The sequence below is a fragment of the Myxocyprinus asiaticus genome, chromosome 26 (assembly GCF_019703515.2).
Source record: "Myxocyprinus asiaticus isolate MX2 ecotype Aquarium Trade chromosome 26, UBuf_Myxa_2, whole genome shotgun sequence".
NCBI classification, from domain to species: Eukaryota; Metazoa; Chordata; class Actinopteri; order Cypriniformes; family Catostomidae; genus Myxocyprinus; species Myxocyprinus asiaticus.
In genome coordinates this window covers 19394870-19422321 of record NC_059369.1, presented here as the reverse complement: position 1 = coordinate 19422321, position 27452 = coordinate 19394870, and the positions used below count along the sequence as shown (strand labels likewise).

The following is a 27452-nucleotide window of genomic DNA, read 5'->3' as shown; positions in this document are numbered from 1 at the left end:
TGCATAAACAGCTCTCTCAGGTCTTGTTATAAATGGACAGTTAAAGTCTGAAAGTGTACCTGTGTCTCAATACAAATTTTGCACATGAATGTACTATGTACATTTATTTATATACTGTTTTTACAGAATTTCTTATTAACTCAGACTGGTAAACAACATCATTCACATAAACATAAACTGTCTGTGATCTTACATGATTCTCAAAAAGTGAGAAGAATGAGAAGAACCACAGGTCAGGCAATACATATTTTTAAGTACCTTAAAATATTTAGATTAATAATACAATGCACAAATAGACAAGTGTAAAAAGCCATGCAATCTTAATATGAACAGTAGATTTTTTAGACAAACCAAGGTGCCAAGTTGCAAAGTCCAGGAAAACATTAACAAAGGCATTAAAATATGAATATTCATGTGTCCATCAAATGTCTCCCCTTGAAGAGCTGGCAGTGTCTTAGACAACTGATGAACAAAGATGAACAATGTTCTACTTGAAGCTTGACAAGACAGCATGTTAAGTTTAAGTCCTCTCAAAAGTGTAAACTCCTCTCTTTGGCAGCTTTGGCATTAAAAGTCAATAAAAGTCTTTGGCCCGCCCATTAACCCATTATTTGTTCCTCCCTCAGAGTCACTGAACATCCCAGATCTCACAGAGAAGGGGAGTGAACTTGTGGTCACTCATGCGCCATGACTCCAGCATCTCAGCATGGTGATGGTTGAGAGTGCGTAGTTCAGTTAGACGTCCCAGTAGCCGTGCGAAGTGCTGGGGCTCCTGAGGGTGCTGTAGCTTACAGAACTTCCTCAGCACCTCCAACATGGGCTCCTGTAGACGTTCCACTGCTGGCTGGTCCTTTACATATGGCCTGTCTGCAGTGGGATACAACACTGCTTCAGTTATATGAAACAAACAGCCTTATCTATCCCAATATACTGTGGTAAAAATTTACACCACTGGCCTCCTGAAGTGTAAATACTGGTCTCATAGTGAAAACATGACTCTATATACTATATACAGATGTTTCAAATTGATTTGGATCTCTGTAGATATAGTGCATGAGTCATATCACTTTTAATGTGGTTTTATGGTGTGTTTTTGTCCTCTGACATAATTTTGACAGACACTTGACAGTCACTTTCATTAGATGGTAAAGAAACCTTGTAAAGCCTTTTTAAAAATTCACCATTTGTGATCCACAGAAAAAAAAGAAAGAAATGAGAGGGGTGAACTATTCCTTTTAAAGCATAATATCCAAGTCATAATATGCATTAGGACAAGTCTATTATCAGTATATTAATCCTTTGATGTGTTCTACTTAATTAGTTGTTAATTACCATTTGGAACTATGTGTAAAATGATATTTTTATATACACTACAGGTCAAAAGTTTTGAAACACTTGACTGAAATGTTTCTCATGATCTTAAAAATATTTTGATCTGAAGGCATATGTTTAAATGTTTGAAATTAGTTTTGTAGACAAAAATATAATTGTGCCAACATATTAATTTATTTCATTATAAAACTACAATTTAATAAATAAAAAAAGTTTTTGAAATTGATGACTTGGACTAAATAATAAAGAAAAGCAGCCAATAAGTGCCCAACATAGATGGGAACTCCTTCAATACTGTTTAAAAAGCATCCCAGGGTGATACCTCAAGAAGTTGGTTGAGAAAATGTCAAGAGTACATGTCTGCAAATTTTAGGCAAAGGGTGACTACTTTGAAGATGCTAAAATATAAAACAGTTTTGATTTATTTTAGATTTTGTTTAGTCACAACATAATTCCCAAAGTTCCATTTATGTTATTCCATAGTTTTGATGACTTTACTATTATTCTAAAAATGTAAAAAAATAAATAAATAAATAAATAAATAAGTAAATATAATAAAGAATGTGTAAGTGTTTTAAACAGTTTTTGACCGGTAGTGTATACTGTATATATATATATATATATATATATATATATATAGGGGGAGGGGGAGCGCGACGGTGCTTCCCACAGATGTTTCAGAAATATAGAAACTGTTTGAATCTGTTTAGAAACTGTATTGATCAAGTCGCGGGGTGTGTTTATGTCTCTCTCTTTGTGTGTGTGTGTGTGTGTGTGTACAGGTTTCACTATATTTGTGAATGCCAAATTTAAAAAAAATGTCCTCACTAATATGGAGAAACTTGTTGAAAACCCACTATTGAGGACATTTTAGGTGGTCCTCAATAGTACAAAAAAAGGCTCATAAATCAGCCAAATCTTTGCTTCAAATCTACTGATGTGCACAGGTTTCTGTGAGGGTTAGGTTTAGTGGTAGGGTTAAAAAATATCATTAGCCTGCTATGAAATTAGTGGAGGTCTATGAGATGTCCTCACTTATATAGTGAAACAAACCTGTGTGTGAGTGTATGTTTGTGTGTGTACGTGTGCGTGTGTGCGCATATGTAGTTGTCAATGAGTGTGGGAGAAACAAATGCAAAAGAGAGAGAGAGGGAGCGAGGGCACTTTTCAACCGGAATTGAAATAAATGTAGGATATTATAGACATTGTTTGCCATTCTTATCCGATGTACTTAGCCAATGTCTTTGTAGTAACTGATTATTTTGCTGTGGTAGCCTGAAGAGCTCTGAAATTATCTGGCAAAATGATATGGAACCGTTATGCAGTCAAGACCTGGAACTACTTCATAGCCCTGCATTTACTGGAAAATAATTGTATACCTTAGAACATCTGTCAACCAATCAGAATCAAGCATTCAACAGACCGGTGATATATAGTGCATTCATAAATTAATCAGACCCCTTCATTTTTTTCCAATTTTGTTATGTTGCATACTTATGCTAAAATGCTTTAAATTATTTTTATTTTTTTCAGATCAATCTACACTCCATACCTCATAATGACAAAGCAAAACTTTGCAAATGTATTAAAAAGAAAAAAACATCACATTGACATTAGTATTCAGACCCTTAACTCAGTACTTAGTTGAAGCACCTTTGGCAGCGACTACAGCCTCAAGTCTTTTTGGGTATGATGCAACAAGCTTTGCACACCTGGATTTGGGGATTTTCTGCCATTCATCTCTGCAGATCCTCTCAAGCTCTGTCAGGTTGGATGGGGACCATCGGTGGATAGCCATTTTCAGGTCTGTCCAGAGATGTTCGATTGGGTTCAAGTCCAAGCTAGCTGGGCCACTCAAGAACATTCAAAGAGTTGAATTCTGTTGAACTCTTGCATTGTCTTGGCTGTGTGCTTACAGTCATTGTCCTGTTGTCATTGTCCCGTTCAGCTTTCCTTCAACCCTGACCAGTCCCCCAGTCCCTGCCGCTGAAAAACACCCCCTCAGCATGATGCTACCACCACCATGCTTCACCGTTGGGATGGTATTGCGCAGGTGATGAGCAGTGCCTGGTTTCCTCCAGATATGACACTTGGAGTTTTGGCCAAACAGTTCAGTCTTCATTTCATCAGACCAGAGAATCTTGTTTCTCACAGTCTGAGAGTCCTTTAGGTGCTTTTTTGCAAATTCCAAGCAGACTTTCATGTGTCTTGCACTGAGGAGAGGCTTCCGTCTAGCCACTCTGCCATAAAGCCCAGATTGGTGGAGTGTTGCAGTGATGGTTGTCCTTCTGGAAGTTTCTCCCATCTCCACACATGATCTCATGAGCTCAACCAGAGTGACCATCGGGTTCTTTGTCACCACTCTTACCAAGGCCCTTCTCCCCCGATTGCTCAGTTTGGCCAGGCGGCCAGCTCTAGGAAGAGTCCTGGTTGTTCCAAACTTCTTCCATTTAAGAATTATGGAGGCCACTGTGCTCTTGGGAACCTTCAATGCAGCCTAAATTTTTTGAACCCTTTCTCCCAGATCTGTGCCTCAACACAATCCTGTCTCTGAACTCTGCAGGCAGATCCTTTGACCTCATGGCTTGGTTTTTGCTCTGATTTGCATTTTCAGCTGTGAGACCTTATATAGACAGGTGTGTGCCATCATGTCTAATCAATTGAACTTGCCACAAGTGGACTCCAATCAAAGTGAAGAAACATCTCAAAGATGATCCAGAGAAATGGTATGCACATGAGCTAAATTTCAAGTGTCATAGCAAAGGGTCTGAATACTTATGTCAATGTGATATTTTAGTTTTTAAATGTTTATTTTTTTTTTTTAATAAATTTACAAAGTCACCAAAAATCGTCATGGGGTATGCCATAATTGCCATTATGGGGTATGGAGTGTAGACTGATGTGAGATTTTTTTTACATTTTCTTTAAAGCATTTTAGCATAAGGTTGCATCATAACGAAATGTGAAAAAAAATTATGGGTCTGAATACTTCATGAATGCACTATATATATATATATATATATATATATATATATACACTACCAGTCAAAACTTTTGAAACACTTGACTGAAATTTTTCTCATGATCTTAAAAATCTTTTGATCTGAAGGTGTATGCTTAAATGTTTGAAATGAGTTTTGTAGACAAAAATATAATTGTGCCAACATATTAATTTATTTCATTATAAAACAAAAATTATATATATATATATATATATATATATATATATATATATATATATATATATATATATATATAAAATAGAGAATGAGTAAGTGTTTCAAAAGTTTTGACATGTAGTGTATATGTATTATAATATATTATATTATTTATATATTTTGCCTTAAATTATAAAAATCCAGTTTATTGTTTTGTATTTATTTATTGTTTACAGTATGTATAAACTGACATCAATCTGCCATCTGCAACTTTTTACATTTGAAACATGTGTGAGTGACAGCTGTCAGCTCACCTGGTGAAAGGATTGTGATGGCAGTGAGCAAAGCATGTTCCTCTTGCATCATCTGCAGCTCTCCAATGCTTTTATAGAAGTTAAACATGGGGGTGATAAACTCCTCGGATATCCCTGTGGAGAAAATAAAACAATGGATGAGGATATCCGTCATGCTTTATTTTTCTGAATCACTCTGAAAGTCTAATATTGAAAATATGAAAATGGCTGTCAGTTTCTGAGATTACCTCAGAAATTACCTCATCAACTTGGAACCTTGCCAAGGAAAACCAAAAACACAAGTTTTTACCAAGTTTGCATTGTGGCTGTCATTTAAAGTTAAATGAAGGTCCTTCCTTCTTTACTGGAATAAAGATGGCACGAGGTACATCCTATGCTGAGCCGTGGCACTGTAAACTTTCTCAGAGATGTCTGAAGCTCTGAGCTTCAGTAAATAAATATTGTCCTCACTTTCAGTAAAAGGTCTTAAAACATTTAGCTTCATTCTGTGGCCTTAGGGAGGCAGTAGTGCCTTTCTTTACAAAAATAGCGTGACAACTAACAGTTAGTGTAGCTCTATCTATCTATCTATCTTTCTGTCTGTCTGTCTGTCTATCTATCTGACTTTCCGTATCTCTCTGTCTGTCTGTCTGTCTGTTTAAGTTGTGCTAGTTAAGGCAACATCACTAAAATTAGTCCTGCACAATTAGAACACAAACTAACATTTGTTGGAAAAATGTGTGTTATTACTTTTCTACGTGATCAGATTCACAATTTTGCCTGGTGTACCATAAAAGAAATGAAAAAATCATTTAGACACATGTTAATGGAGGGACCTACTGTAAGACATGCAGTATAATGGAGCACAATGTAGACTTGGGGTGGGCTCTTAATACAGAACACACTTGAAAACACGTAGGAAAGCACTAACAACAACTCGGTACACTTTATCAGCCGCATAGCAACTCCCTGGGAACCACCCACAACACTCTTGCATCATGGAGGTGAGTTTTGTAGAGGCATGCCCTCACATTTTCTTCAGAAAATGTAAACATTTATTTACATTTCAATCTATCTTTCAGAGTAATTTTACACCTGCCTGAGTTTAGAGTCGGAACTATCCATATTCACTTTCTAAAACTTCCTCAGCATGCAATGGCAGATCAATGGGGGCCGAGACCTTATTGCTTTTCATTGGCATTGAGGTCAGTGCTGATTTGAATGTGGCCTCCAAACCTTATGCACAGCTCTGTTTTTCCACATTCAGTAGGATTCTAGGTAACAGCAGTTAATTTGAGGCCTGTCTTTGAAGAGCTTCCCTGTTTTGAATGAGGTCTTTGTCTTTATCATTATCATTGAAATAATAATCATACTTTGTTGGCTATGAGAGCTCTTTTCTGATGTAAAGCATTCAGTGTGAAGAGCCGTGAGGGTTTGGTTTACAGACCAGCCAATCAGGGCAGACCTCAGTGGGAGCTAACACATTGTAATTGACAAATTGATACTGTTGGGGCATAAAACCCATGACTTAAAAATGCAGCTTACCAAGATGCTAATATTAAGACTGCAAAAATAATTTTCAGTAGTTTTGTCATTTTTCCAGTAAAAGTGTCATCGTCAAAACTCAATACATTTAATTGAAAAGCTAAATTGCAAAAGTTATTGTGACTTTTTTTCTTCATATAGTCCATCTTGAATTTAGTCCTCATTATTTAGTTAGATTTATACTTAAAACAACAAAAAGAATTGCCAATGGGATAAGAAAAATCCAAATCAAATCACATTTGTTGCAGACAACAGCGTGAAAAATGGAAAAGGGTGGCATAATGACTCATGAATTATGTTTTATTGTCTTAAAACTTGATGTAACAAAAACATGATTTTAATCATATTTCAATCCACGATTTGGATCAGGACTGTAAAAATTGGATTTCTTGTGTTTTTCCCTGTTCAGACTATAAAAAACTGAACAGATTAAAATATATATATATATATAAATATTTGTTTGCTGCCTGTCTGAGCAAGAATAATGATTCCGAATGGTTTTACAAACACTCCCCCATCTTGGTTGGCCAAACAGATAGTCCTGCCCCAATCTCACGCCATTGGCTGAGCCAATGTTTCTGGATCGTTGGGATGCTCAAACAAAAAGCAATGTTTTGATAGCGCCACAAAGCCTCAGTGTTTAGACTTCAACCTACAAATCAATCTACAAATGGCTTATTTATGGCTATCTCTGCATATTACAGTAAGCTGGGATAAAAGCAAATATTTTAACATCGAACAAATGACATGATTCTCCTATAACCTTATGCAATTTTACTTCTCAAGAAAATGCATCTTGTTTTAACAGAAAACAAGACCAAAATACTGATTAAGAAAATGATTTCTTGCACTGAAAGAAAAACTGATTTGTGCTAGCCAGGAACTGTTAAAAAAACAGATTGAAGCACAATCACAAAAATGCCTGAATTCTGCATACATTACAGAAAACAGTCATTACCCCTGAGAGATGAAATGATCACAACATGCAGACTCCTTTCACAGTTTCATTCATCTCCCTTCAGATGAAAGGATAACCTTTGTCATAACTTTCCAAAAAAGGAGGAAGCAAAAAAAAAACCAAAACAAAACAACAAAAAAAAAAAAAAAAAAAAAAAAAAACAATTGACGCATCACAGAGGCTTCACGCCAGAGAAATGTCACAGGCGCTGAGAGGTAGGGAGTGGGACAATAGACCTCTCGATGTTTAGATAGAGAACAATAGTCTCTTTAGACAATGTCTCTCTCTCTCCCCCCGGCTGGCCTTTTGCGTGAATTTTCCTGAGCCCTCACTGTGGGGAAAAAGACTGACGGACTCAAACAATCTGTCTGTTTAGAAATATTACAAACTAACTGGACAAAGATGACAGCGGTCCATCTCTGCTTTTCAAATGCTAAGAAGCTGAATGTAAGGATATGTTCCAAATAGCATACTACCATACTACTCTTACCTTTGCAGCAACAGCCTATATAGTATGCATACTCTGCACTGTAAACCCCAATGCTCAAAATACTTAATTGTTTTGAGTAGGGGAAAATTTAATCAGACAAATTAGTTCAAATAAATGAACCTTGATAAGTGTTTAGATCTTTTTCTTTCTTTTGAGTTCACAAAACTGACACCTTTTAAATAACCTGAATTGTTTTATTGTTTTGAGTTTAATAAACTTGTCTCTTTATATTTACAGAAACTTAAATTTAACTGAAACTGGGCAGGGGATTTATTTTTCCCAGCATGCTTTGCATTGCACTCGAAATGGAGAGTAAATGTTAAAACCATTATGGTGAACAGTCGAGCTTGAGCTAAGGTTTGAGGACCAATACAATTTAAATAAGCAGATTTGGCTTTACTTATTGAATAACTGCATTGCTAATCAAAGCTTGGTATAACCAATTGGCATACATTCAGTTTGCTAACATAGCAATCACTGAACTAGCTAGTTTTTGCTAGCTTGTTTTAATAGGTTCTGTCTACTTGAAGGATTTAAGTTAAAATCTGATTAGTAAAATAATTTAGTTTAAATACTTAAGTATTATACTGAAGTATTTTTATTTTTTTTTGTATTTGTATGATTTTTTATGATTTGTACTCAAGTGCAATTTAAATGGAATACTTGTACTTTTACTTAATTACATTTCCAAAGAAAAAATTGTACTTTTTATCTATCTGTTCAACAGCATGGTTTGATAGCAAACCTCAGAAAAAAATTAACAAAACCAACAACATTACTAACTTTCTTCAAAGTTTATTTTGATTTTATTTTTTTAATCTTTCTCTATGTCTCAAGGGGCTGGGTGCTCTGACATCACAATTTGTGAGTGCCTTTTCCCATGCAACGAACATTGCGTGACTGTGGCAACGTTTTTGGAAAATAAAATTAGGTGGTTCATTACAAGTCTCAGGGCAGTTCCGGAATGAAATGTACACCGTGTGGCACTAAAAGCGAGTTACATGTTCTCCTGAACAGATGCGGTTTTTAAGGTTAATGTTCTATAGAGATTTAAATAAAAAATCCTACCTCTGTACCCTAAACCTTAAACCTAAACCTAACTGATAGTGTCATAAAAAGCAAATGTGACATGAAAAACACAATTTCTGAAGCAACCACGTCATTTTGTGGTGCTGCTATGACACTTTCAGCTTACGTGTTGACTTGAGTGCTCTTTAGGACTCGTACCTGATATTGCATATGCAACACTCTATCAGTTGAGCTTCCATGCAGTTTGATCACACTTAAACAAGCTTGTAAATGTAGTTCGCTTTGTAATGCAAATGTTAAAACGAGTCATGTGCTATAGTAAAAGTGTTTATATGTCATTAGATATAATTGTGTGAGGAACAGACTGAAAAGTAATTGTTTATGAACTGATAAACCGCTGTTCCCTATCTGGCACACACTCTACGTTGTGTCGATGTAGTGACACTAGGGGTCACTCTTGGGAGCCCGAGACACCTCTGGTCTTTGATAAAAGGCCAATGAAAATTGGCGAGTGGTATTTGCATGCCACTCCCCCGGACATACGGGTATAAAAGGAGCTGGTATGCAACCACTCATTCAGATTTTCTCTTCGGAGCTGAACGGTCATGCTCATTGAGCTGAATTCCTACTGTTCATTCACCTCTGCTGGATCTGACAGCGCATTTCAGCGGCTTCTCCCTCCTCTGCACTGGTGCACTGCAGAGAACTTCCCTGGGCGCTTCGGCAGAAAAAAGAGAGTATATTTTTCTCAAAAAGAGTATATTTCTCTAAAAGAGTGGCACACACGGAACGTCTTTTTAAAGATGCGTCTTTTTAAAGATGCCTTTCCGATTGTGTGTTATTCCTGGTTGCGGTCATTATCTCTCAACTTCGGATGGTCATGATCGCTGTCTTTCGTATCTGGGCGAGACCCACACGGAGGCAGCGTTCGTGAATGGTTCATGTTCTCACTGCGAGAACATGAACCATGGCAACGTTGCGGTCGCAGCTTGCTTTCGTAAGAAAGTCTACCCAACGCTCGTCTGCCCCAGTCGGGCTTCCGGATGAGTCTGCCGGCTTGTCTCATGCCGAGTCTGGCCTCTTGTTCGGAGCCCGCGAAGATGATGAGCTCTCGAGTGCAGCATTGGAGAGCGGGCCTGTGCAGTCGGACGCAGAAGCCTCAGCTGGGCTCCACCCTTCGGGGACGATTGCCCACTCACAGGCTGATGCAGAGATGATGGACATGCTTTCCCGGGCGGCCGCGAGCGTCGGGCTAAAATGTAACCCTCCGCTCTCCCCTGAACCCTCGTGGCTCGATGATTGGTTCCTGGGCTCGCGGCGCCGCTCAAAGCAGCCACGCCCTGCTCTAGTGCCTTTCTTCCTGGAAGTGCATGAGGAGCTGACGAAATCGTCGCCAAGTGTGTCCCCCTGCAGTGACTGCACCGGCTCCGCCGCAGCCCGCCCCTTCGGCCCGGCCCCGGCGTGGAGCCCACCACAGGAAGCAGACGCCACCCGTCTCACAGTCGGCCGCTAAGAACCCACGGAGGTTGTCAAAGCGCCCCTGAGACGGGCGACCCAGGGTCGAAGAAACCCACTCGTCTGGAGCTGGTAAGAAGACTATTCCTTCCCCCGGTGGAGGGCCGGGTGGAGAATCTTTTGTTGCCTTTTTGTTTGATTTTGCCACATGCCCAAGTGGCTGCAGTACCCAACAGTTCAGCAAAAGAGCGGTTTCCTTCTTCCCTGGGTCACATACCCAGTGTGCACGGTCGTCATCACGACTACCATCCACGGGTTTTTCCTTGCAGGATTGGCGCTCCAGCGGCGGTCTTCCCACCCCTGAGCACCCAGCTGTGGCACACAGCCGCTCCCGATGTGACAGTCTCCACGGGTCACGAGGACAGGCCTCTTCCCCGTCCCAGGCTGTTCCGGGGTTGGTCACAAGGAGCCAGGTACATGCTTCGATGTCCCTAGACTCAGCACGGCCACGATGTGGTGTGGCACCTCGAGCTCTGCCCCGCCATGAGGCCCCACCTGCCGGTACGTCCGACGACATTGTCCCCTTGGTCCTCCTTGCGCGGAACTTGGATGCGTGGCTTGCGCTTTCCAATCCGCCGCGATGGCTGGTCCGGACCGTCCAACTCGGCTACGCGATTCAGTTCGCCAGGCGCTTGCCCAGATTCAGCAGTATCCACTTCACCTCGGTGAAGGATGAAAACGCTGCTACCTTGCATGCGGAGATCGCTACCCTCTTACGGAAGGGCGCGATAGAACCTGTCCCTCCGGCCGAGATGAAGAAGGGGTTTTACAGCCCCTACTTCATCGTACCGAAAAAAGGCGGTGGGTTGTGGCCAATCTTGGACATGCGAGTACTGAACCGGGCTTTACACAGACTCCCGTTCAAGATGCTGACGCAAAAATGCATTCTGGCGAGCGTCCAGCATCAAGATTGGTTCGTGGTGGTAGACCTGAAGGATGCGTACTTCCACGTCTCGATTCTACTTCGACACAGACCCTTCCTGCGGTTTGCATTCGAGGGTCAGGCGTATCAGTACAAGGTCCTCCCTTTCGGCCTGTCTTGTCTCCTCGCATCTTCACGAAGGTCGCAGAGGCAGCCCTTGCCCCATTAAGGGAAGTGGGCATTCGCATTCTCAACTATCTCGATGACTGGCTAATCCTAGCTCACTCTCGGGACATGTTGTGCACACACAGGGACTTGGTGCTCTCATACCTCAGCCGACTAGGGCTTCGGGTCAACTGGGAAAAGAGCAAGTTCCTCCCGGTTCAGAGCATCTCTTTCCTCGGTTTGGAGTTGGACTCAGTCTCTTTGACAGCGCGCCTCATGAATGAGCATGCCCAGTCGGTGCTGGCCTGTTTGAAGGCATTCAAACATAAAACAGCGGCTCCACTGAAACATTTTCAGAGGCTCCTGGGGCATATGGCATCCTCAGCGGTAGCCACCCCGCTCGGGTTGATGCATATGAGACCGCTTCAGCACTGGCTTCAGACTCGAGTCCCGAGATGGGCATGGCACCACGGGACACATCACGTGGTCATCACGCCGGTCTGTCATCGTCTTTTCAGCCCTTGGACTGACCTCTCGTTTCTACGGGCAGGTGCAATTCTACTCGCCCTGCAGAGGTTTCGGCCGTTGATCCAGGGCAAGCACGTGTTAGTTCAGACAGACAATACAGCAACGGTAGCATATGTCAACCGCCAAGGCGGTCTGTGCTCTCATTGTATGTCACAACTCGCCCGCCGTCTCCTCCTCTGGAGCCAGCAGCACTTCAAGTCGCTGCGAGCCACTCACATCCCGGGCAACCTCAACACTACAGTGGACGTGCTGTCATGGCAGGTTACCCTCAGGGGAGAGTGGAGACTCCACCCTCAGGTGGTCCAGCTGATTTGGAGTCAATTCAGACAGGCACAGGTGGACCTGTTCGGCTCCCAAGAATCCTCCCACTGCCCACTCTGGTATGCCCTGACCGAGGCCCCCCTTGGCATAGACGCACTGGCACACAGCTGGCCCCCTAGCCTGCACAAATATGCATTTCCCCAGTGAGCATACTTGCACAGACTCTGTGCAAGGTCAGGGAGGATGAGGAGCAGGTCATTCTGGTAGCACCCTACTGGCCCACCCAGACGTGGTTCTCGGACCCCCCTGGTGAATTCCCCTGAGGAAGGACCTTCTTTCTTAGGGACGGGGCACCATCTGGCACCCGCGACCAGACCTCTGGAATCTCCATGTCTGGCCCCTGGATGGGACGTGGAACACCTCAGCAGTCTACCACCCGCAGTGGTAGACATGATCACTCAGGCTAGGGCCCCCTCTAAGAGGCACCTGTATGCCTTTAAGGGGCGTCTGTTCGCTAAGTGGTGTTCTTCCCGATGGGAAGACCCCCAGAGATATGCAGTTGGATCAGTGCTTTCCTTCCTGCAGGAGAGGTTGGAAGGGCGGCTGTCCCCTTCCACCTTGAAGGTGTACGTTGCCGCCATAGCAGCACACCACGACACAGTTGACGGTAAGTCTTAGGGAAGCACGACCTGATCATCAGGTTCCTGAGAGGTGCCAGGAGTCTGCATCCCTCCAGACCACACCTTGTTCCCTCATGGGACCTCTCTGTAGTTCTTCAGGGTCTATAGGGAGCCCCCTTTGAGCCTTTGCAGTCAGTTGAGCTTAAGGCACTCTCCTTGAAGACTGCCCTCCTGACTGCACTCACTTCCATCAAGAGGGTAGGAGACCTGCAAGCATTCTATGTCAGTGAAACGTGCCTGGAGTTCAGTCCGGGCTACTCTCATGTGATCCTGAGACCCCGACCGGGCTATGTGCCCAAGGTTCCCACGACCCCTTTTTGGGATCAGGTGGTGAACCTGCGAGCACTGTCTCAGGAGGAGGCATACCCAGCCCTGTCGTTGCTGTGTCCGGTGCACGCTTCACGCATCTATTTGGATCGCACGCAGAGCTTTAGGATCTCTGAGCAGCCCTTTGTCTGCTTTTGTGCACAGCGGAAAGGAAGCACTGTCTCCAAGCAGAGGATCGCCCACTGGCTTATTGACGCCATAGCTATGGCATATCACGCCCAGGACATGCCGCCCCCGGTAGGGCTACGAGCCATTCTACCAGGGGTGTAGCGGCCTCCTGGGCCCTGGTAAGGGTGCCTCTCTAACAGACATTTGCAGAGCAGCAGGCTGGGCAACACCCAACACCTTTGCAAGGTTCTACAACCTCCGGGTGGAACCGATTTCATCCCAGGTAGTGGCATGCAATACAAGCGGATAAGCCTGGGATAGCCGGCCGGGTGTATCGCTTGCACATAGCGCCTTTCACCTCTTCTGAGCTGAAGACGTGCGCCATTAATTCCCAGTAGTGTTTACAAACTATGTTCCTTTGTTGACTTCCTCCGAGCCCTGTGGCAGTCGAGTTTTCAGAGAGACTCGCTGCCGGCCCAGTACACGTGCTAACCAAGAACCCCTGTTCTGGGGTAGGTGCTCCGCATGTGGCGGTTCCCTGTAAGGTAACCCCATGCGATAGATATCTTCCACTAATTAGTTTTCCTGTTGGCAAACTGCATCTTCCTTGGGCAGAGCCCCTCTGCCCCAGTCTCCATATTTGTAGTAACTCCTCCCCCATTGGGTAGGATCTACCTTGAGACTCTCCACATGGTCGTCAAGACCATGTGATGTATTTTTCCATTTAAATATCCCCCCCTCTCTTTGGGCGAGGTGTGGTCTCCGCGTTGTCCTCCCCTTGGGAGGGACACACCCCAACTAGACCTGGTGGCCCAGTCGGATAATCCTCCTTCTTTTTTAGGGATTGGAAAAAAAGAAGGGGAAAAGAGGCCACGACTGGGTTAGCTTGTCTCTATCTTTTGGGTAGTCGAGTTGTCCCCAAAGGGCCGTTCGACACTCATAACTATGTTGGGGGAGGTTACATGTCGGCCTGGTGTGCAGGCTACGAGGCACACAGTGGTCTGCCTGTCACACTCTGCCAGTTCACTTAACACAGTTCAGCCAGTTGTGGCATTTCGTATAGGGACCCTTAGTGTCACTACATCGACACAACGTCGAGTGAGTGACAGATAGGGAACGTCCTGGTTACTTGCATAACCTCCGTTCCCTGATGGAGGGAACGAGACGTTGTGTCCCTCCTGCCACAACGCTGAACTACCCGCTGAAATGGCCGGACCTTGTCTCAGCTCCTCAGCATAAAGTCTGAATGAGTGGTTGCATACCAGCTCCTTTTATACCCGTATGTCCGGGGGAGTGGCATGCAAATACCACTCGCCAATAAGTTAAATGCCATCAAAAAGTGTGAGTTAGCTTACTATTTCAAGATAAAAGCAATTAACACAAATGTGTAGACCAAATTAAAATCAGAAAGTTCTATCAACTTAAACTTGGGAGTTTATTAACTTTTAAATTTTGATCTAACTGGTTGCCTCAAATTTTTGGAGTTCTGCTAACTTATTAGGGTTTACAGTGTGCACAGTATGCACATTTTCTGATTAATATGGAATATTGGCCACTTCCTATTCTTAAAGAATGCAATATATACTGCACAGTACCCAGTTAATACCAGGTTTCTTAAAGATGAAGTGTGTAATATCTGCACCACCAGCGCTACCAAATGGAATTGCGAAAATACACATAGTTTTTTAACAGCCTACTGAATACCCCCCCAACCTCCCCCTCTCATCCCCCTCTCGTCATCTGTTGATCGAACAAACAGATAGTCCCGCCCCCAACTCATGGTATTTGTTGAGTCATTGTTCTTGTGTAGGGCTGGAAGGGTTGCTAAAAAAACAAACAGAGGAATTTTTATAGCGCCACAGAGACACAGTGTTTACAGTTTTTTTTTTTTTTTAATCAACCTACAAATAGCTTAGAGTTTTCTCTGGATGTTAAGCTGGGATAGGAGAAAGTATCTGAAAACTGAAAAAGCTACACACTTCAGATTTAACTATATTGTAAAAAAATTATGTAAAAATGCTACAGTAAATAAAAACTGCTAATTATTTTGGCTTAACGAAACCAACATAATGTTATTCTAAAAACTTTGTTCAGGGTTTTTTCAAAATCCCTAAACCAAAACCAAAATTTCTAACACTAACTCCTCCTAGAGCTTTCGAGTTTCACAGTCCAAGTTTTCACATCCTTTGATGACACAGGGTGCACACTGCTATTTTTCTAAAACCCCGTCGACTACCTGCCTGCTCTAAATACTGGATAATTTGATGCACATGCTGTGTGCATATTATTACGTTGTATTTTCTGTTTATTGATATATTGTAAATAAATTAGTTGTAAAATAAAATAATTATTGTTCTTTTGCATCTATTAATTAATAAAATAAAAAAAAGATATCCACCTCAGATTTTTCAGGCTGTTCTCTGACCGTCTGCTCCCGCCTTTAACTTATAAATTTAATCCTGTGCCGCAAGAAATCGAATTGGGTCTCGCGGGTCCTGTGGGAGTTCCACGGGAATGCAGACCTCTACTTCAGACTGTTCTGAAATATTGTACTATGACCTCAAAATGTTTGTACTTATGGTTTTCACACAGTGGATGATTAAAAATGGGGAAAATCCCAATGACTTACATTGACAGAATGTTCCATTGGGCCAACAGAATGATCGTTAATTCAAACTCTGTCAAAAATTCAAATGTAAACAAACCCACAAAAGGCATTTAATCTGCTTTAAAGGTGCTGTAAGTGATTTTAGCGTTCTGAAGCTTTCACGTGACTGAGCTGTTGAATTAGCCACGCCCCCTCATTCCAAAACCCCGACCTCCAAAGATAATTTTGAGACGAAAACGAGCAAAAAAGCAGCATTGTTGGTTCCTGTGGCTGTCAAATTCAACAGTGGCACATTAGCACCCTCAGCTGACAAACATTATGAATCATGGCCTCAGTCATCCGCTTCAAATACAACACTATGAGAACGAGCAAAATAATTGACAGATGAAAAGCGTCAATGCCCGTGGTCCGTGGACACATTTTTGTTTGCTGTTTACACAGTCTACAGCTGTCACAGAGACCGGTGAGATATCTCATGACTCTTATTTCATTAATATCTTTAAGGGAGTAGGACATTTTTTTGCATACTTTCCATGAACAAATCGCTTACAGCACCTTTAAATGACTCTCTCCTGCTCTCTCTTTGTCTCTCTATCTAGCTATCTGTCTATCTGTCTATCTGACATTTTAACTGAATATCTATGTGACAGTCTGTCTGACTATATCCAGCTAGTTGGCTGTTTGTCTTACTGCAATGTCTGTTTATCCAACAAACTTCAAACTTTTAAAACTAGCTTAAACAATCAGACAAGGTTTCATCAAAGCTTGTCTTGATAGACTTTACAGATCTAGATGGTTAACTGGTACCTAACCATGTATGGTGAAACAAATTTATTTAACAAGACAATACATGTCATTTTATGGTAAAATACTGTAAAAAAAAATGTTTTTAGAGGTTAACTGTATTATTTACCTTATAGTTAGTGGTAAAAATGTATATTATGGGTAACAAGACAATATATGTTTTTATGGTAAACTACTGTTAGAATTATGGTGAAAAACAATAATTGAGTGTTTAGACCATACATTTAGCAGTGTAGCTTTACCTGAAAGCATCCCTTGGTCAACCAGCTTCATCAGAAAGAGCATGTTAAACAGCAAAACAGCATTTTTTGCTGATGAACAACATGGCTGCCAGTTAGACTGGCACCAGACCAGTACTAATTAGTATGAACCAACCAAAGCTGTTTTTTTGTTTGTTTTTTTTTTCCGCATCAGTAAAATTTATGTTATGGATTATATACACGTAGAGCCCATGCTATATGAGTGCTTTCCTCTTTGTACAGCTCCTGGCAATCAGCCTGTGCTTAGACTTCTGTGAAACTGAAACCAGTTGGTGTAATGTACACCGCTCAAGATGGCAAATTTCCTGTTGTTATTTAGGGCAGACAGATGCATTGTTAATGTTAGTTAGGCCTTCCAGTAGAACAATGGTTGATGAGCTCTATGAACTTTGTTCTGGCCTTTAACCTCAGAGGGCCTCAACAGGTACACTTTATAAGCCAAATAAACCAAAAAGGTCCTCCACAAACTGTTGCCACAATGTTGAAACCACACAGTTCTCTAGAATGACATTGTATGCCGTAGCGGTAGGATTTGCATGATTACATGCTTGGTTTTATGTTTGTAATGGGTGTAGCTGAAATCACCAAACTCATTAATTAGAAGGGAGTGTCCACTAGAATATTAGTTTGAAACCCAAACAAAGGAGAAACCAAATAAAATTCTCCACAAAGGTTTCAAAGCCTGAGTCATGTTTCCTCTGAAAACTCCAAAGATTACAAAACCAGAAGTCAGCTAAAGGTCATGTATTATCTTGTAAAATTATTCTGTACTCCTCTGGACAAGTGAATTAACTCACCACTCTTTCTAATCCTGTCCTCTAGCACCTCTGTGTGTCCGTGAGGCAGTTTCTTGGTAAAGACCTGAGCTGAGCGGAGGAACATTGCCTCTACGGCAGAACCTTTCAATAAAGCGATCTGATCTTCATGATCCAGAGACTGAAAACCTGCTCAGAGAACAAAAAGCTGACAAATCCATTTGCTTGGAACTGTTGGAAATTTTACAACTTTTACTTAGAATGTATTGTTACACAAAGAGTGTGATATGACCTTTTCTTGAATTATGTTATCTTAAATTTTTATAAAAAATAGCTGCTCTTTAATGTAGCAGTATTGGAACAGTATTCTGACCTGGTATCGTTTTTGTGAACTCAACGAGCACCTGGACATGACTAGTTGCCATCTCTGTTAGTAGAAGGAAGTTTTCCTCTTCATTGAACTGCTCTTGTAGCTGCAGAGAAAGAAGTAAAAGGAAAAATCCATTTCAGCATGCAAATAAGGCATTTTTTATAACACTGGGGTGGTGATAACTGAGGTTACATAACAATAATTTAACTGATAAAAACAAGCAAAACTGTTTTTTTGATTTTAACAGTAGCACTGTTCTGTGCATTAAATAATCCATAGAAGAAGGTGATACTTGCTTTATGTCTAAAATGAGATACAAAGCAGAAACTATATATATAGTGAACTATAGAATAGATATTTGATAACTTTGGGAAATTCCAAAGGACATCGGAAGACATACCAGTTTTTTAGCCATATCTTGAGGGATGCGATGTTTATTGTAAGCATCAACAATGTAACTTATTAAAGCCTGCTGGTCTCGACTCAGTTCTATGTTTTCCTAAAATGAGAAAAATAGGGGGTGGGGGGGGGGAGGGGGGGTGGAATTGTTTTTCTGTTTGTCATGTGGATCATTGGGAACACAGTAATCCAGCTATGCATACTGGAAGAAAGATTGGTGCCATTTTTTAATTACAAGCAAACTTTTGACCCCATAAAGATCTTACACATCAATTTTACAATCCTTCAGCATAATATGATCCTTAAGAAGTAATAGTATATGTGAGCAAAAGTGAGAATAAGACCTTATTGCCTTGGCGAAGCGAATCATTGTGGTTGCCCTTGAACCTTTTAATAGCACTTCAATAAAAGTTTTCAAAGAACACCCTTAACTATAGTTTGAAATTATACCTGAATAGTTATACTGTAACAACAATGGTGGCACAAAAAAGATGTCATAAAATGCTGGCAAAAAAGGTGCCACAAGCTGGAATCTGGTCACAACACAAACACTAATTTTTTACAGTGTTTGTTACAGTAAACCATTTTTCAAGGAGTATATACAGTATACTGTATAATGTATATTATTATTATTATTATTATTATTATTATTATTTATTTTTTTCAAATGAAATTTTAATAATAGCCTAGGTCATTTATGCCCTAAAAATGTATAGGATAGAGGGAAATAAAACTGGGTTTTTCTAAAACAATTACCTCAGCTAATTAAGCCAGCTGTTATTCACTGATTTCACTATAATATAATAACTCAATCAGACATCACCAGTGGTCTTACCTTGGATGGTCTAGTGGTAGATACAACCTGTTTCACATCTCTGCTATCACTAACATCATCTCCTATACTTTCGTCAGATGAGGCTTTTGTATTTTTCCTCAGCCGTTTGGATTTGCACTGGATTTCCGTTAACAAGCCTGGCAGTACAAATACAACATAGGTACAACTTAAATGAAATTTGATTACACACACGGTGCATTTGCCTATTTTCTCAAATTCCACAGTGTACTGTATGTCCAATGTAAGCAGTCCCAGGTCAGATTGTGTTATTGGTTTAATTTTTTGTTGTTGTTATTAGAAAATACTTATATTTTAATTTATATGCAATCAGTTGGTTTTTCTTCAAGATTTAGTGCACAATATCAGGAAAGAAAAAAACATAAGCCTTGGAAACAGTCTCCATGGAGATTATGATTTCAAGCTCTACACTTCCTATAGCGCCATCTAGTGCTCTGCGCATACATCGAGCACAAGGAAGTGTAATTGAGCTTGAAATCATGATCATGCCAAGAGACTGCAGTGGCAAGATGTGAAAAATGAGTTACGTTTTGGTCTGTTCTCACCTAAAACCAACTGGATCACTTCAGAATACATTGATTAAACCACTGGAGTCATATGGATTACTTTTATGCTGCCTTTATCTCCTTTTTGGAGCTTCAAAGGCCCTGGTCACCATTCACTTGCAATTTATGGATCTACAGAGCTGAGATATTCTTCTAAATATCTCTGTTCGTGTTCATCAGAAGAAAGAAAGTCATACACATTTGGGATGACATGAGGGTGAGTAAATGATGAGAGAATTTTCATCAACTATCCCTTTAATAAGTGCCAAGAGCTTAGAAAATACAGCCATTTCTTAGATACAGTGATATTTAATCTCTGTTTAACTCAAACCTTATTTAATTGTTTTCCAAACAGAAAAAAATTACCATTATTGATGCTCTCTCTTTTAAAAATGTTGCTTTTGACCATGTTACACTCTGCAGAAAAGTTAGAAGCTTTTGATTAAAAACTGCTTGACATGCTGTCTTACAGCTGAATGCCAAACGTTAGCAACTGAATTCATGTGCTTGACTTTGAACTTGATGCAGTGGTTGAACAGCAAGTTTTACAATGTTGACAGCGCACTTACATTCCGCAAGCATGCCCATTTCTTTGCACTTCCTGAGTCGACACTCTTGGCATTTCCTGCGCATGTACATGTCCATCTCACAGTTTCCTCCGTTCTTACACTTATATACAGCATTCTTTGTGATACTTCTTCTGAAGAAACCTGCAAGACATAGTATACAGAAATGAGCAACTAAAACGTTCTATATGCCAACTCATAAATACTACTAAATTCAATTTTTATGAGTATTTTTTACAAGTCCCCCCACCCCCCAACAACCCTCCTCCCACTAACATTTATATGACATTTTCAAATGGAATGTGGATGAGAGGGCAAGAATTGCCATACAAGAAGGCAAACTGAAGAAGTGTCATAATTCTCCTAAGAGCAGAACAGCAGTGGCTTAGGAGGGTAAGCTGAGCAGGAATGTGACATAAATTCATATTTTGAATAATTTTCTCTATTACCTCCTCCTTCTTTTTTCATGAGAAAACAATTTTCTTAATCAGAATTCTGTCTCGTTTCCAGTAAAAATATACAAACATCCTTAAAACAAGATACATTGACTTGAGAAGAAACATTACGTCTTGCTTTCGACAAAAACTCACATTAGTATCAAAATTCGGTAAGATTTATGCTTAATAAAAGAAAAAACTTTTTTCTGATGGGGTGAAAAAAGAAAATCTAAATTAACTGTCTTACCTCATTGGCAAATAGTTTTCTCTAGACCAAAAGAAGAAATAAAAAAAATAAATAAAAAATAATTAAGAACATTGTTTTTTTTTGTTTTTTTTTTTGCAGTGTAAAAATTGTAGTGCAACAGACAGCAGCACTGCAAATCTTGGTGTAAAACTATTAGGAGAAACAATAAGGCTGCTTTGTAAACAAAGTCCAAGGAATACGTTCATTGCAGCCAAGTGTATGTAACGGATTGTGTAATGTTTAAGACATTACGGTCTGTTCCGTAATACAGATACTCTTGGATACTCGATTTTCCGTTCTAAGCAGCAGAAAAACATGTGCAGTTGTTTTTGGAACAGGTAATTATTCTAGCATGAACCGATGAGCACAATGACACACATTAACTTTGCATGGTGCCGTGTGGGTATGGTTGCCTGCATCATTATTCAGCAGAAAGCTGAGAGGGAACCCAATCCAGACTGAGCGTGAAGGAGCACCAAACCCAGCCAAGCCTGTGGGACTCGGGACACATAGCCCAGCATCTGTCCTTTGGGCATTGTCCATGCACAGGTGGAATTACACTTGTAGTCATTCACCCAATGATTTTCCAAAGAGCTAAAATTGGTGCATGGGGTTCCATGACATTTATTACGTCTTTCATAAACTGTAGCCATATTTACGCTGTGAGACCAGGCCCACTGTGAAATTATAGAAAGTTCAAGTGTTCTCCAAGAGGTCACGGTGCAACAGAAATTCTGTTTCAGTTAAGTTATATTTGTTTACAGTATGTTTGGGACTGTGGTCCTACTGTACTTCTGTACTAGGGATAGTTCACCCAAAAATGCTGACATTATCAGTGGGAAAAAGTTGTAAGAGATGATACAAATTAGAAATCTTAAATTATTTTAAAAAAAGTTTAAAAGTCACATTTAATATTCATAGAAATGTAAACTGTGTCTATGCTGGTTTCATACATTTCTGATTTTTGTTTCATAGCATATTCAAAAACAACAACAACTACAAAAAATATATTTAATTATTTTAAAATGTCATGTGGTTTTACCATTAAGTAAAATATATTAAAATACTTTCCTTGCACTTACATGAGAGTGTACATAACTTAATCATTAAGTTTAAAAAAGTTTTTAAACATTTTTCAAGGTGAAATATAAATAAATCTGTTACAAATATCGTAAATTTCAAAGTCAGTCAAGTTTTCTCAGCGTTATTCCATATGATCAGAACAAAATGTGCCATTTCATAAAAATGTGAAAATATTCAAAATACCTATTTCTTTCTTTCTTTCTTTTTTTTTTTTTAACTCACACTTGAGGATCTAAAGGAGTCCTCTCTGGGATTTTTTATTGTTTTGTTTTTTTCACATAAAACATTGCTTATTTCCAAACAAGCTTATAACACTGTTTATATTCACTGCTTTTTTTAATAATAATAATAATAATAATAATAATAATAATAATAATAAAATAATATTAAAAGATTATTCTGCACTAGTTATGCCAAAAAAATATTTTCAAGAATTTCCTCTTTTATTTACTGTCTCCAGGTGATTTCACCACATTTAATGTTTTACTTTAAGCCTCAGAAAAATATATTAAAATTACTTCAAACTCAGAAATTAAAAACATGTTCATCATAGAAAAGGTGTTTTGAAGAAAATGTATTGTATATGTGTGAACTGCATTTTTTATGTAATTTTTAAATAACTTAATAGATCCAGGGGGAAAATTTGCCTCATGCCATTGACCCCTATATTACTTTCTTTTTTCCATATAATAAAAGTGAATTTTTTTTTGGAAGAAGAAAGAAAAACACACTGGTTTGTTACAATATGTAATGAAGGCAGATTTTTAATTTTTGGGTGAACCATCACTTTAACAAGCAATGCTACACCAGCTAGACTGGCACTACTAATCAGCATAAACCAGTCTGGACCAGCATGCAATTCATGCATAAAATATATTGTAAAATTACAAAGCTACATTTGGGCTTATTATAGCAAACTCAAAACTTAACATGTAGGTAGGTAGTCCAAAAATACCTTCTTTGTTTCTATTAATGGCAACAAAAAACTTAAAGTTTGGGATTCACCTTTACAGCCCTCACATGTGAGAGCATTGTAGTGATACCCTGAGGCCTTATCTCCACACACCACACACAGTTCCTCGCCTTTGCTCCTTCCTGAGTGGGCAGCATGTCTGGACCTTTTGCACACAGTTGGGACGATGGGGAAAGACTCTTCCATTTCATTATCATAGCCACCCTCCATCGGTCCTTTCCTCATCTCAAACACTGTGGATGGAGAGTACCACTCCTCCCCACTGTATTGTGGGTAGCAGTGCTGACTGGAGTAGTATGGTGGTGATGATATGGATGGCTCCACAGAGGTGCACTGCATGCTAGGATAGCTGGTGAAGGGCAGGACCTCCTGGTCCTGAAGCAAAGGACTGTTTTGTTCTGCCAGAATATCTAAGGAGAAGATGGCAGGAGTGAGTGATGGTTGTTGGTTTATAGCTGTCATGGATACGCAAAGTTCAAGTTCACTCATTTAGCTGTGCACAGAGCACCTATAGCTAAAAGCTATGCCAACATGACAGTTAGTGAAACGACAACACAGTGAGGTACTGTTACCTTGCAGCTGCCAATAGAGTTATCGAGATTTCAGTGATCACCTATATCTTTTACCTAATCATTAAATGCCATCTAGAAGCATGGCCATAATCCATCTAACTAGTAGCCGTAGACTTCTATCTGATTTTAATCTCAGAAATATGCCTGCCCTCTCGAATACAGGAGTCCAACATACCCAGAAATACTGTATAACAAGAAATCATTAACCATAGACTCTTTGGAATTACACAATAGTGCTGTCTATGAATTGGTTTCTTATTTGATAGGTGGGTTTTGTTCATTTTTCTCACAGTTTGACAGCTGAACGTGCTTTGTTTAGTTTGTGGGTTGTAGGCTTAAAAACATCCATACAAAAAGAAAAGCTTTGTACACTGAATTTGGCTTTAATCCTTAAATAACTTTAATCTTTAGGTACATTATATTTACTCTTTTGGAAGATGCTTTAATATAAAGCAATATACTGAAGAGTGCATTCAAGCTACACATTTTAGCGAAATATCCATTTCCTGGGAGTGGAAACCACAACCATGGCATTACTAGCACAATGCTCTACGAGTTGAGCTACAGGTCTTTTAGTTTTTTTGTTTTGGATTTTTTTACATGTTAGTAGCAATTACAAAAAGACAATTCAGTCAAAATGAAGTCCATTTGCTACCAATGATATAACTGTTTCATAACTGGGAAAGACTGATTGAAATGCCATTGGCAAGTAAATACATTCAAAGTTTAAAAAAGAAAAGTCTGAAAGTCTGGACTATATCTACACCGTTCACCAATGGCACTTCCACTAAATTGCTCTGCACCAATTCTTCAGTAACACATATGTTCATATGTAAATTTAATTTGTTTGTACATTCCTTTTCAAAGCAGCTTTACAAAGAATAGTTCAAAGATGACAGTGTCAAAGAAAAACTCCATAAGATTCTTCCCCTATTGTTCCAGGATTATGAAATGGTACTGACCTGGAGCCTTCCCCTGCACCATGGCCATGTCGGTGTGCCCCAGTAAGGGAACCGATGATCTACAGCTGTATTGATTTCTAACCATCCGACTGTGTTGCTTCAACTCCTCGAAATTACTCCCTGTGTCTATGTGGGCGAAACCCCTTTTCACAAAATATTACTCTTTTAGAACACCTTCATACTTGGTTCAAAAGCGTTAGTGGGAACAAAGGTTGGTGCAGTTGTTCATTAACCTGACAGTCACAGTTCCAGTCTCATTACAGGTACGATGGATCTACCTTTAGAAATGTCATCTAGTGCAAAATATGCTGACGTGTGGTTGTAAATTTAAAGGTAACAGTCTCACCTTAAATGCTAATAAGAGAACTCTTAATTAGTAACATCAGATAGTAAGATCACATATACTCACCAAAAAAGTGTAAGCTCTCTGATAGGGGGAACCCATCACTGGGTGGGATCTGTAAAGGTCCCACCACATTGACGTCATGGCCGACCCACTCATTCATTCAGAACCCTGTGTGTTGATCTTGGCACTCAGAACAGAATATGACTTGATCCCTCAGTCCAGAATGGAAATGATGGAGTTTCTTTAACACAATAACAAAATATTATAGGGGCAGTGATTTCTTAACTTACAGGTGCAGGCAGTTTTATGACAAATAAAATGTATCAAATGAGCTTTTGACGCAATATAGTAAAACACGTCACTTAAATTGTTACCCTCTGATTTAGGTCAAGATAAATGTCTGGAATCAATTTAAAAGCTACATTTTGTATTATAGAACAGTGGCATCATTCAAATTGAATTGAGATTTCCTTGCTTTTATTTGAGACCATGCGAAAAACCTGTGTCAATGTCATGTTGAACGAATCACACTGTAAAATTATTAATAAGTCTCTCATATAATTACAGAGAGTAGTGTTGTACATAATATTCTTTCATATTATTGTGATTTTTTTCCCCCAACTGGAAAGTTACCCAGTATAATGAACAAATGACAACAGTGGCCTTTGCCCCATTTCCAGCTCTGGTCATTTTGTTCACCACATCTGAAACTGGCTTTGAATTTCATAATAGCTGCCATTATATGTCGATCCAATTCAAGGACCCATGAAATCAAATGAGTTTTGTTGCTTTTAGTTTATGTCTATTAGCTTCTTTAGACCATCTTTATGCTTATGTACCCCTAAAAGTTAGCTAAATTAAATAACCTTTTAGCAAATATATGCATTTAAAATGTACACTCTTTCTCTTTTAGGAAAATATACCAAAATATTAATGACTCATCCTGCACTCAGGGGCATATACAGATTTTTGTCCAATAAAATTCTCTCTAGAATGAGAATGTTCACACCCCCCAGTGCCACCTGGAAATGAGTAGCAATAGACCTGTCCTATTTCAATAGGAACTCATTGAGCCATTTCATGGGGTCTTTCAATTGGATTTTCACTTAAATTTTCATTTTTATTCCATTTATCATTACTAATTACTAAACCGCCTACCTTGTTCTGTTGGACTGTAAAAACTGTGACAATAATCTCAGATTAGAGAAATGTATCAATATATTTACACTCATCACTCTGTAGTTTGAGTTTCCAAAACTTCTTTTAATGCTTATGCTTGTCTTCTGAGAGGTGTGGAGAGGGCATGACAGCATCAGTTTTTGTTTGCCTGTGTGCCAATTGTGGCTGAATGGAAATCTAATATTAGCTTACAGTTCAGACATTTAACCACACTGGGACTTGAAATTAAGTTTTAATTGTTTTAATTCACAGCACTATGAAATAAGGTTTTAATTGCTTTACAGTACTATTACTCTCAGAAACCAAAAACTATAGACATATTAAACTCATCCAGGATGAAAAACATGGTGCATGTGGACGTATTTTTGGTAACATGAGATTTGAAGCTACATCCATTCTCGCCATGCAGTGGGAATAGTAATGTGATTCCTCACATTAAAATACTCATGCAAGTATTGTTTAAATTTAGTACAGCCTTCCATTAATGAATGCTGTGTGTCTAAATCATTGTTAATAAATCATAATTTACAAAAAAGAAATGTATTTTTAATCATATGTAATCATGCATTTCTGAAACAAAATACTCAAAGGTTCTTAATAATATACTAATATCAGCATGACTGCTTACATTCATTTGAAACCAAAGCAATTTAGGAAACTGTTAAGTATACCGATGGAAAGACATCAGCAAACCCAACAATGCCCTTTTTCTATCAACCATGCTGTTCTATTAAGTTCTCACATTACTTATAGATAACATGAGAGGAAACCCTTGTTCTTTTTAAGCCAGGTCACAGCACTGTGATTTAAGATATTTGGGCAAGGGCAAATTCATTGACCTGAATTACAGTGACACAAACTACTATGGCACCAGGCCTCAACCATACACGATATACTTTGTCAAAACAACCAAAAGACTTTCCTATGGGTTCACATACTAGTCCACGTGGAGGGTCTCCATAAAACAGTGCCATTTCAGGTCAATAAATTGCCATCTACACAACCCACCCCCGACCACCAAGTAATAGTATGGTATTATGGTTGATTTATCTTGAAGTAAAATATCAGAAAGGGTATTTTCTTACCTTTTGCTTTACTAGAGATGCTGTGTTCTTTCTAGCTTTGTCACAATATTCGAAACCATCAGTATTTGGGAAAAGGCATCTAGCTGTTTCTGTCTAGCGACTAGACAGTTCTCTGAGTGGATGGGGTCATGGGGAAAAGGGACAGTGGTTATTAATT

At 39.6% G+C, this 27452-nt stretch overlaps 1 protein-coding gene across 2 annotated transcripts; it reads right to left on the bottom strand.

The window, feature by feature from the left end:
- Nucleotides 1-37: 37 nt before the first annotated feature.
- Nucleotides 38-27416, bottom strand: nr1h4 (nuclear receptor subfamily 1, group H, member 4). Of its 2 annotated transcripts, XM_051657432.1 has the most exons (10): nucleotides 27296-27416; nucleotides 25095-25272; nucleotides 23184-23561; nucleotides 20415-20555; nucleotides 19283-19419; nucleotides 18449-18547; nucleotides 18052-18151; nucleotides 17721-17867; nucleotides 4805-4918; nucleotides 38-867 (listed from the first exon to the last, which is right to left on the bottom strand). In XM_051657432.1, exons 2-10 carry the CDS (start codon nucleotides 25189-25191, stop codon nucleotides 629-631), a joined length of 1452 nt encoding a protein of 483 aa, XP_051513392.1. In that variant the 5' UTR covers nucleotides 25192-25272; nucleotides 27296-27416; the 3' UTR covers nucleotides 38-628. The 2 variants fall into 2 exon arrangements, with proteins under 2 accessions (XP_051513392.1, XP_051513394.1); XM_051657434.1 differs by lacking the exons at nucleotides 25095-25272; nucleotides 27296-27416 and adding an exon at nucleotides 24686-24853.
- Between the last annotated feature and the right edge of the window lie 36 nt (nucleotides 27417-27452).